The sequence below is a fragment of the Palaemon carinicauda genome, chromosome 22 (assembly GCF_036898095.1).
Source record: "Palaemon carinicauda isolate YSFRI2023 chromosome 22, ASM3689809v2, whole genome shotgun sequence".
Lineage (NCBI taxonomy): Eukaryota > Metazoa > Arthropoda > Malacostraca > Decapoda > Palaemonidae > Palaemon > Palaemon carinicauda.
In genome coordinates, this window is record NC_090746.1 from 5,310,074 (window position 1) to 5,322,601 (window position 12,528).

General features: G+C 44.7%; 1 protein-coding gene across 1 annotated transcript in view; it reads left to right on the plus strand.

The window, feature by feature from the left end:
• Positions 1-12,528, plus strand: part of mei-41 (meiotic 41) — a 316,521-nt gene that overhangs the window by 299,091 nt on the left and 4,902 nt on the right. Inside the window, exon 48 of the mRNA XM_068345943.1 lies at positions 3,930-4,070. Coding sequence (XP_068202044.1) covers positions 3,930-4,070 — 141 coding nt within the window. The remainder of the gene's footprint in view (positions 1-3,929; positions 4,071-12,528) is intronic.

The window sequence follows — 12,528 nt, forward strand, 5'->3', positions numbered from 1 at the left end:
TGGGACCTTTCGAAGCACACGTTGTCTCTCCCTTCCAAAAGGTAAGAGGAATAGTTTCCAAGATCAAAAATTTTTATCAAACACAAACAGGTGTCCGAAGAGCCTTAGAAAGTATCCTCGGACTTTTCCAATTCACTTCAGTAACAGATCTCCTAATAAAAGCCAAACTCAAAGACATCAATCGAGTTTGGAGAAAGAGAGCTACAGTACCTATAAGAGACAAGGTCTCGAAGATCCCCTCTGTCTTGAAAATGAGACTACGCCCATGGTCCGAACCGAAGGACCTCTCCAAATCAGTTCCTCTACAATTCCCACCTCACAAGTGACATTCCATACAGCTGCGTCTCTAAGCGGATGGGGGGATTACTCCGAACATCAGATGTTTCAGGTTCTTGGTCACTCGCCATGAAACAGTCCCATATCATTGTTCTCAAAGCCATGGCAGTGTTCTTGACCCTGAAGAGAGACTCTCCTCCGAGGTCGACCCACATCAGAGTAGTGTCAGACAGCACAGACTCAGTACACTACGTCAACAGGGAGGATCCAAGTCACCCAACCTGAATCAGATCCTGGTCACTATCTTAGCCTGGGCAACAGAAAAGAACTGGTTCCTGTCAGCACCTCACCTAGCGGGAGGCCAGAATGTGAGAGCGGACTCACTATCCAGGACGGATCCACTGGAGTCAGAATGGTCTCTAGACATAATTTCATTCCGGTGGATACTCAGGCTCGTTCCAGGCCTCCAGGTAGATCTATTCGCAACTCAGATGAATCACAAACTTCCTTGTTATGTGACCCCAACCCTGGACCCTCGGGCTTATGCCATGGACGCATTACCCCGGGATTGGAACCATTAGAAGAAGATTTCCCTATCTCCCCCAGGGAATCTTCTAAAAACTTTTACACAAACTACGCTCCTTCCGGGGCGCAGTGGCTTTAGTACCACCTCACTGGCCAAGAACAGTTGGTTTCCTCTCCTCCTCGAGTTGAAACTCAGTCCCATCCGGATCCCGTTCCTCAAACTGACCCGAGTACAGTATCCAAACTCACTGTGTCAGATTACTCAAGGATAGCCAAAACTCTAACTTTGTGGACTACAGGAAGTTGGCAGCTCGTAGAGACGCGAACATTGAACCGGAAAACGATCTCTTCATCGAATGGGACAAAAGGGACTCGACAATTCGCCAATATGATTCGGCCGTTAACAACTAGCAGGTCCCCTAAGAGTGCAGACCATACTCGTATGTCCCCGCATTTAGCCATCTCTTTCTTGAGGTTCCTATTTGACAAAAGCCTAACAGTTAGCACTTTAACCACCATCAAGTCAGCTTTGAAGAAGATCTTCCTTGTTGGGTTCAACATTAACCTAGCTGATTCCTATTTCTCATCAATCCCAAAAACATGTGCTAGGCTTCGACCTTCGGTTCGGCCACAAAAGGACTCTTGGTCTCTGAACGGTGTTCTCAAACTTGCGATGGACACGGACAATGAATCCTGCTCTTATATGACTCTTCTTAGGAAGACTTTATTTCTAACGGCTATGGCCTCAGGTGATGGAACATCAGAACTAGCAGCTCTCTCACGAAACCCGGAAAACATAGATTTCCTCCCTTCAGCCGAAGTACTCCTTTTCCAGACAAAGCTTTCCTAGCTAAAAAATGAGGATCCGCAAAATAGGTGCTCCCCTCGGAAGATTATTCTTCATTCCCAGGATTTTTCTCCGTGTACAGTCACACTCTCAAGGCCCTTTTTAGCTAGAACTGCCACCCGCTCGTCTGGCCCCTTGGTTATCAGGGAACAAGGAGGTACTATTTCCATTCACGGTATCAGGCAACAAATCCTCTACTTCATTAAACATACTAATCCGGAATCATTTCCCCAGGCTCATGATATACGGACAGTAGATGCCTCCAACAATGACTTCCAGAACAGGGACTTTGATGATTTTAAAAAATATACGGGTTGGAAATCCCCTATGGTTGTCAAACGCCAATATCTAAAGATCTTACAGGCCCTTAAATACCCGACGATGGCAGAGGGGAGCCTTATCCCTCCCCATTAATCTCCTCTTCTTCCTTTCTTCCATCTCTTCTCTTCTCCCTCCTACCCGCCACTCACACCACGTCGCCGCTCTCCTTGGTAGTTCGTTAGCCCTATGATATTTGCCATGTTTAATTCCTATGGTTTAACTGTTATTGTAGTTACCGTTCCTTTAATGTTTAGATATACTTAGACATGTAAGGTTTGATGCCTTTTGCGATTCGACACTCAGTTGGTTCCTTGTCGTCATTATTATTTAACCTTACGTTCCCTATGTCATTTGGCTGGTTGGTAATTGGACGATTACTTTATTATATCATAGTATTGTCGTACATGGTGATTGTATTCTCCTCATTATGTTATTAATTTATTGGCCTTGGAAGGCATTCTCTGGTACATTTTCACCGGCCGTCACAGGTCGACCCAGAAAAGGGATTTTGACGAAGGAAAAATCTATTTCTGGGGAGAGACCTGTGACGCCCGGTGAAACCCTTCCCGGTTATTTTTGTACGGACCCACCCTTTCCTTGCCAAGCCATATGTTCTTGCAGAAGGATGACCTGGTGAGCGCGAGTGGTAGGTGTCGGTAGGGTAACCCAACTGTATTCTCTAGGGCCTGTCACGGCCCTCCCCCTTTGATGAAGGGATTATCTAAATGGAAGACAGCCTGTGAATAGTGTTTTACAAACGCCCTTGTTAGATATACGACACCAACAAGGTGCTCGCGCGAGGGTTGTAACCTCTGCATTCCATGCTTTTAATTTTCTCTGGTATATTTGGAAGATTTATATCAGAAAAAGTACAAAGAAGGACTTTTTCACCGGGCGTCACAGGTCTCTCCCCAGAAATAGATTTTTCCTTCGTCAAAATCCCTTTTTAATAAGATTATAGTAGCCTGGAATGTATATGAATATCATATGGAGAAGATAAATGAGTTTCGAATCCTGTTGGAATAGATGCGCTGGTTTAGGAAAAATAATGCAGTTTGTTACCTTAGAAATATACAGGACTGAGGGAGCAGTTGAGAAAGCAATAAGAAAGAGAGGGGCTGTAGGATTAATGAAGTGGAGAAGCCTACCAATGAATAAAAATGGCCCATTATTAGAGAGAGCATTAACAAGGAAAATTAGATTTTGAAGAGAGTTAACATTAGAAGGAGAAGATTCATAGTTGGAGTATGGTAGGAAAAATGATTTTACAGTTAAATAATTGATGAAGTCACATGTCCTAAAGCTGAAAAAAGGTATGAACTCAAATATTATGATGATTTTGACATATAATTACATAAGGGATGCGGAACTATTGGTCAGAAAAGTAGTAGGTAGGGGTAAGGTAGGACAAAGACCTGTAGGAATGGGCAGGAAGTTGTGGAAAATGGGGTTAGAGAACAAACTAGGGCCTGATAGGAGTATGGGGAGACTGTAGAGGAATCATCTTACACTAATCCCTGTAAAGGGAAGAGTAGATGTAAATTCATTGATGATGATGAAGCTTTTTTGATATATTAGATAGGGTGTGCCTAAAGAAATTGTTCGGAATAAACTGGATTAAAATAGTCTTGAAATTTGTTGTCTATTTTGCAGTGATGTGCAATAGTAATTTACTATTAAACTTCACCCTTTAGGCTGTGATACAGTGCTCCTCTGTTTATTCAATTACTAGCTAAGAATTCAAGTAAAATTTTTTGGTTAATTGATATTACATTAAGTGTAAAACTTATTTTTTTTTTTTAGAAAATATCCTAAGATAAGAATTGTTAGAATTTGTACAATTAAATCCTGTACATATAATTTAATATGCAACTAGAATTATGATGTAACAAATATATCAGTAATAACCATCATTGTGATATACTGCAAATTAATTATGATATATATTTTTTTGTTGCAGGTAACTATGCGAGTCATGAGGGAAGAAAGAGAAGCTTTGATGTCTATTTTGAACCCTTTCATTCATGATCCACTTGTGGAATGGTCACGTGGAGATAATAAAGCCAAAATGGGAGGTACAGGAGAAATAAATAATGAAAAGGTAAGTTAGATTTTTGTCCTTTTTTAAATAGTATTACAGTATTATGATATTTCATGAATCTTACCTCCGAATAGGATTAAGTGAGAATCAACTTGATAATCACTAAATAAAAACAATAAAGAAAATTTATTACCCACTGCCATATCTGCCTCCTTTATATTAACGGACAAAGTACATCCCAGCAGTTGAGAAGGAAGTTGCAGCCAGGCAAGTGACCTAAGGCTGATCCCAGGAAAAGGTGTAAACATTTCCTCCAATTTAAGTTGTCGCAGGCCACTTCGACACATTGTTTTTTCTAATGTTGTTATTGTTTTTTTATATGGGAATACTGTATTCTGTGTTCTCCCTTCTGCAGAGTTTTCTCTTTCTTTGTTGTTTTGCTTAGATACATTATTAGATATGTCCACAGCAAATCAGTTCCTGTACTTTTGGTCTAAATTTAGAGGAAACAGATTACTCTCTTTGTGTACCGTGCAAGGCTAAGTACCCTCTAGGATAGTTGCTTCATCTGAAGGGTGGAGAATAAGGATACAGTACTTTTGAAAATGAATACTTGTGAGGAAGATAAAGAAACAGATAAGGAAAATTCAACCGCTTCATAAACTACCAGGCATCCATGGACCTTCTATTAAGCCTGCCCCCTGCCCAACTCACCATTTGAAAAAACCAAGAGGAAGAGAAATAATATAGAATAGTGTGCCCACGTGTCCTCTTAAGCAAGAGAACTCTCATCCAAGACTGTGGAAGATCATGGTACAGAGTTTACGGCACTACCCAAGAATAGATAACAATGGTTTGATTTTGGAGTGTCCTCCTAGAAGAGCTGCTTAACATAGCTAAAGAGTCTCTGACACTTACCAAGTGAAAAGTAGCCACTGAACGATTACAGTGCTATAGTTAACCCCTTGAGCTAAGAAGAATTGTTTGATAATCTCAGTGTTGTCAGGTGTATGAGGAAAGAGGAGAATGTGTAAAGAATAGGCCAGACTAGTTGGTGTATGTGTAGGCAAAGAAAAAAATGAGCTGTAATTAGAGAGAGAGATCCAGTGTAGTACTATCTAGCCAGTCAAAGGACCCAATAACTTTCCAGCTGTAGTTTCTCAACAGGTTGCTGGTGCCTTGGCCAAGATACTACCTGCTATTTGTACTGATCCTGTGTCTTGGAGGTTGATACACTGGCCCTAGGGCAGGGAAGACAATATTTTTCTGATGTATGATGTATTGGATTTCATATTCTAGCCTTTGCAAGAAGGTCCTTGGGAACCACACAGATGCCCAACCCCAAAAGAATACTATTTCTGGGCTCGAACCTGTGCCGCCCAGTGAATAAGCTCCATTTAGCACTTATTCTTAGGTAATTTACTGCTAAATATACCAGAGAAAAAATGTAAAGGAGTGCTAGGTTAACTAGCTCGCTCACCTATTGGTGTCGGTATAAAATTGGGCGTATAATCCAGAGGTCCCGCACTATTTAGATTCATCCACGACAAAGACCCCAATAGAGGAGAGCCGTTCAACCTCACTCGGCACCACCAACTCTGCATCCGCTCAGAACCCAACTCCTTTTAGCACGCCTGTGTTGTAACCCGCTTTTTTTGTTGTGCTCTCGTATTTTGCTTATTTTCCACTGGATTATGGCTTCTTCGTCGGTTTCCCAGGAGACACCGTCTAAGTTAAGTACCAAGCTATGTTTTGCTGTGTTTTGAGCATTCTAGATCGTTTAATATTTAAATTATAGGAGTTTATTCTCTTCGTTCATATCGATCTTGCTTGATTCCGCTTACAGTTGGTACTCCTGTTTTGAGAGCTTTTAGTTTCACTCGCGGTGTTACTATGTGTATTATTTTTATTATTAATTAAATGTTATTTGTTATTGTGGATATTCATTATTTAGCGTTTAGAACCCTCGTGGTTCATTTTTAGGGCCGATATCAGTTACGTATCGTTATGGCTTGCCGACCTTCGTTTCTAGGCGGCAATTTTATTTTATAAGTCATCAGGTGTGTCCTTTGTGATTTATTTATTATGTTGCATGCCTTGCCCTAAATTTTTTATGTGTATATTTATATAATTTTTCAACGCTATTACTATTATAATGAATATTTGTGCTATTACTCCGTTTGATCTGTCTGGTTGGGGATCGTCAGTTGGTAGCCCTGCTGCTCCGTATCACGTGATCCTCCCCCAAGCTCCCCCTCTCGCTAGGTGGGCGGCTACACTTCTCTCCCCCCTCCCCTAGGGGACCGTTGCCTTCCCTCCTTTTAGAGGGGGTAGTTCAGTGTTTATGGACTTTGTCCTCCGGGTGTCCCGGCGGGTTCGTCTCTGTCTAGACGGGTTGGCCACCGGTCAACAGAGTTGGATCCCGGTGCACCCTATTTTATATTCACTTATCACACTTTTATTATGTTATACGAAACCCTCCGGGTTCGGTTGGCGGTTCTTATCTACAGTTCCGCCCCCCTATTAATTTATAACAGTTCCTATGATTATATATGATTATATATATGACAGATTACTATCTCGGAGTTCCTATATGAATTGTTATGGATATACTTTTATTTCCCGGCCCGGGGCTTAACCTCGCCCCGGGAAATCAGACATTATGTGTCTTAATCCTTTGTTGCATCCTTTTTATGCTCCCGGCTCGACCGGAATGGATAGCTATACTCTAGTCTTAAGTTAGACTTATGTTTAGGCCCGGGTCCTCCGGACCCGCCCCTACTTAAGAGTATTACAGTTAAGTTCTAGTCTTAAGTTAGACTTATGTTAGTCCCGGGTCCTCCGGACCCGCCTCTACTTAAGAGAATTACAGTTTCTCATATACTATTCTTTTTATAGATGGTGCATTGTCAGACGACGGCCTGTGCGGCTGTTCTGCATCAGCCTTGTGGGCATACCGTATGTCGGTCTCACGCCCTCTGCGGGGTTCAGCTGGAGGACATCGTGGTCTGGCACCCTGATAACTGCATGGTCTGTTTTGACCTCATCACCACCCTTGGATCTGACTCGGTGAGTCCTGTTGGCTATGTTGCCTTCTTATTCATCTTACCTTTTTTGGTATACATACACTATTTAGTAAGATTTCTATGGTCTTGAAGGACCACTGGGAGTCTGCCTTTTTATAATTCCCACTATTATTTCAGGCATCCCCGGAGCAAAAGTCTGCGGCCCGGGCCACACTGAAAGTGTGGGTTGGTGGTTTTGCCCGAAACGTCAAATCCAAGCAGCCTTACGTCCTATCCGAAGACTATTGTGCCATGGTCTATCCTAACGCCAAGTCTTCAGCCGCTGTGGCTAGGCATGTTGCAGCTCCCATCATTGCCCACATTGATGCCACCATAGCGGGGTTTATTGATCAAGATCAAGATCCGTCGGATGCCCCCGGAGATCTGGAAGACAATGTTGCTTCCATGAACCTGGACGTCGAACCCATGTTATTGGATGATCCGGACGCAGGTAGGGTGGTAAGTGAGGCAGGTGTTACCGGCGCTGAGATTCCTATCCTCAGCCCCGCTCTTTCTTCTTCTTCTGATCGCTCTTCCTTTCATGGTTTTTCTGGGGACCGTGATTCGTCTCAACGATCACACCCGGTTCCCCCCAAGGATAAGTCTACATCTAGAACCTTACCTAAAGCTCGTAAGCCTCACAAGGCTTCCCATAGTTCTAAGCTGAATACAAACCCGTCATCTAAGGCTTCCGGCTCCTCCTCTAAGTCTCACGACCCGGGAGTACAATCCGCCACTCCTGCTCCTAGCCCGGGCCTTTCAGAATCAGCCATGCTTCGCATTGTGTCGGAGATGCAAGCTAAGTTGGTGTCGGAAATGCAGGCCAAGATGGACACGATGTTCTCTAACATCGGTCAGAGACTTAGGGCATTAGAGCAAGGTGCTCCGGAGTGAGTCCAAAGCTCTCTCATCCCGGATGCCTCTAAGCTCCCGCCGTTTACCAAGAATAATCCTTGGCGCTTGGCTCTTCATTCTCCGTTCTCAGACGGAATGTTAACTTTGGAAGGTCTTGGCACTCGTCCTCTAGAGGACTTTGAATTCTTTCCTCCTGGTCTGGCATTTCCATTTCATGGTTATGCCAGGCTTACCGAGGAAGCTCTGGTTCGGCTAGATAAGGTCCCCAAAGAGACCGTCATCTTCCCAAAAGAACAAGCCCAATCTGTTTGGGCTAGGTTCCTGAACGACATTGGTTGCACCAACACCATGTTGACGCCGTATAAGAGTTCCTTCACAATGTTTTTAATGGATAAAAACACCGTGACTCCATGCGTCAATAAGGTAGCAGAGCTTGCTTTCCAATATGCTCTGGAGGAGAAGCCCTTGCCTCCCATCCGAGAGGTGGATCCGATCTCCCTCCTTCTTCCTTCTGGCATTGAGTGTTGGGACAATGTCCATACCACTTTTACCTCTGGCAAGCTATCAGCGGACTGTGCCTCAGTTTTGTTTAGTGAGCGGCTTCCCCGTCTCCCGGAATCCCTCATTAAACAGGAGTGTGATTCCCGCCTACGTGTTGGCCGAACTCTGAACTTGGCCACATCCACGGAGTCGATAGCCTTGACTTATGATACTGAGAGTATCTTTAAGTCTCTCAATAAGGCTACGTTGCAGTCATTGTATTATGATCTTTATGACTTCGCTATTGCTAAACGTAGGTGTCGCAAACACGTCCTGGCTGAGGCGACTATTAGGCACGAGCCTAATAAGCTTATCCGGTCCTCCTGCTGGGGTTCAAATCTCTTCCCTGAGGATCTTGTGGAGGAAGTCTTGGCAGAGGCCACTAGAGTCAATCAGAGCCTTAAAGCCCGTTGGGGTTTGACTCCTAAACGAAAATATGACCCCGCAAATTACCAAGCCCGGGGTAGGAAGAAGCTCCGCCCGTATACCTCCACCCAGTTCAGGCAACAGCAGAGTAGTTCGTCCAATTTCCGACTGCCTCTTCCTCCATCTCCCGTTGCTCCTGCGCAGCCTTCTACCTCTCAGGCTCCTTCGGACGACTATGTCACCGTTCTGCTCCCTAAGAGCCAGCTTTCCGGTGCCTCCACCACCTCTCCTGCCTTTAACCAGTCTTATGAGGCTCATAGCTCTTCCCAGAGTTATAACAGAGGTAGAGGCTACCACCGTGGTTCAAACCAGAACAGGGGTAGAGGAAAATTCTTTCGCAAGGGAAAGAACTTCCGAGGCGGACGTGGAGGCAACTCCTCAAGCCAATACTGAGGTGCAGCAGGTAGGGGGGAGGCTTTATGCCTTCCGCAACAAATGGAGGTTCAGTCCCTGGGCTTTCAGTATCATCTCCAAGGGACTGGGGTGGAGTTGGATTCAAGGGCCTCCTCCTCCGAACAAATTTCATCAACATTCCACTCCGGACCTAGTCGAATTCGTCCAGGATCTGTTACAAAAGAACGCCATACAAGAAACGAAACACCTGAAGTTTCAGGGTCGGCTGTTCAGTGTCCCGAAGAAGGATTCGGACAAGAGAAGAGTGATTCTAGACCTATCCCTTCTCAACTTGTCCATTCAATGCGACAAGTTTCGAATGCTTACCGTCTCGCAGGTGCGGACCTTACTTCCCCGTGGGGCCGTCACCACCTCTATCGATCTTACAGACGCCTATTATCACGTCCCGATAGCGAGACACTTCCGTCCGTATCTAGGCTTCCGCCTAGGGGACAAAAATTACTCCTTCAAGGTGATGCCTTTCGGGCTCAACATCGCCCCAAGGATCTTCACAAAGTTAGCAGAAGTCGCTGTTCAGGAACTCAGAAATCAGGGGATTCAAGTAGTAGCCTATCTGGACGACTGGCTCATTTGGTCAGACACCTCCCAAAATTGCCTAAAAGCCACTCACAGAGTCATCCAATATCTTCAATCTCTAGGCTTCCAGATCAACTTCAAGAAGTCCCGTCTTCTTCCGAAATCAAAGTTCCATTGGCTCGGCCTGCAATGGGACCTTATATCTCATACTCTGTGTCTTCCCAAACCCAAGAGGTTAGAGATTGCGAGGAACACCAAACGCTTTCTCAAAGACAAAGTAAGTTCCAGACGACTCCAAGAGAGGATTCTGGGGTCCCTTCAATTTGCCTCAGTGACGGATCTACTTCTGAAGGCAAAATTGAAAGATATCAACCGTGTCTGGCGTTCGAGGGCGAACCGGAAGCTCCGGGACAGGAAAGTCCGCCTTCCTCCCATTCTACGGGAGAGACTTCTTCCTTGGACAAGAGCCAACAATCTGTCAAAGTCAGTTCCCCTTCGGTTTCCGCCTCCGAAGCTAATCATTCACACGGACGCATCCCTATCAGGTTGGGGCGGCTATTCTCAGCTCAGGAAAGTTCAAGGTCTTTGGTCTCCCTTATTCCGCCAATTTCACATCAATGTGCTGGAGGCCATGGCAGTTCTTCTAACCCTGAAACGTCTCGCTCTACCCAAGAGACAACACCTTCGTCTGGTCCTCGACAGCGAAGTGGTGGTCCGCTGCCTCAACAGAGGCGGGTCAAAATCAGGGCCCCTGAACCATGTTCTAGTAGCCATATTCTCCCTAGCAGCCTCGAACCGTTGGCATCTTTCAGCTGTCCACCTGGCGGGAGTCCGGAACGTAGTGGCAGACGCCTTGTCCCGGACCTCCCCTCTAGAATCGGAATGGTCACTCGATCTAAATTCATTCCGGTGGATTCTCTCTCGGGTTCCCGGTCTCCAAGTGGACCTCTTCGCCACGGAGTCCAACCACAAATTGAGAGTATATGTGGCTCCCAATCTAGACCCTCAGGCTTACGCCACAGACGCCATGTCACAGAATTGGGACATCTGGGAAAGGATTTATCTCTTTCCCCCGGTGAATCTTTTACTGAAAGTCCTAGACAAACTGAGATCCTTCAAGGGACAAGTAGCCTTGGTCGCACCCAATTGGCCCAAGAGCAACTGGTATCCTCTCCTGCGAGAGTTGAGACTATATCCTCACCCGATACCCAATCCGGTTCTGTCTCAGATAGTACAAACACGCGTTGTGTACGCTTTCTCAAACATTCAGAGCGCCCTAACTTTATGGACTTCATGAAGTTTGCGGCCATGCATGGTGCCAATATCGATCCTCAAAACACCTTGTTTCTAGAATCAGATAAACGGGATTCCACCATCCGCCAATATGATTCTGCAGTTAAAAAGTTGGCAAATTTTTTGATGGACTCAGACGTGCACTGTATGAACTTGAACCTTACAGTCACTTTCTTTAGAACTTTATTAGAATCAGGTCTGGCAGCCAATACTATCACCACTATTAAATCTGCTTTGAAAAAGATCTTCCTAGTAGGTTTTAACATAGACTTAACCGACTCTTTGTTAGCTTCAATTCCGAAAGCTTGTGCCAGACTGAAACCGGTTACTCGTCCTACCCCGGTGACCTGGTTCCTTAATGATGTACTCAAATTGGCTTCTGATACCATTAACAGTTCTTGTGATTACATTCCCCTTCTCAGGAAAACACTTTTCCTGGTGAGCTTGGCTTCCGGGGCAAGAATTTCTGAACTGGCAGCCTTGTCGAGAGACCCGGGTCATATTGAGTTCCTTCCTTCGGGAGAGGTCCTTCTTTCGCCTAACAAATTCTTTTTGGCTAAGAACGAAGACCCTCAGAACAGATGGTCCTCCTGGAAAATTGTTCCCCTCACGCAAGATCCGTCTCTGTGCCCTGTTGCTACTCTTAGGTCTTATTTATCCCGGACCTCCTCTAACTCCTCGGGGCCTCTATTCGTTAGAGAACAAGGTGGTACCATTACCATTAAAGGGATCAGGCAACAAATTTTGTATTTTATTAAACAAGCTAGCCCTGACTCTTTTCCTCTTGCACATGATATCAGAGCGGTTGCTACTTCGGTGAACTTTTTTCACCACATGAATTTTACGGACCTTTCCAGGTATACAGGGTGGAAATCACCGTCAGTGTTCAAGAAACACTACCTTAAACATTTGGAAGCCCTAAAATTTTCTACAGTAGCTGCAGGGAGCGTAGTTACTCCCAGGTAACTCACATGTTAATTCCTTGTCACTTTATCTCTCCCCCTTACCTGCCTCATTTATACCCTATTTGTATTCGTTGGTTTCGCACCTGAATACTATTATTATATTTGTAAATCTTTAACTCCTGAGTATCTGTATATATTATCACTCACGGCATTATTATACCTTACCTTATTTGTCAGTTGTTCTACCAAGTGGATTTATGTTCCTTTTAAGACACCCTTATAATTGTTTTTTGGCACTCATCTCTGATTAAAGCATCTTGTATTTTCCTTACGCTTATGTTTTTCCTTTATTTTGCAAGTTTGGTGACATTTCTCTTGTATAGATTCACTGGGCGGCACAGGTTCGAGCCCAGAAAAGGGATTTTGACGTAGGAAAAATCTATTTCTGGGCGAGGGACCTGTGCCGCCCAGTGAACCCTCCCAGCTCCTCTCCCTTGGAGTCCC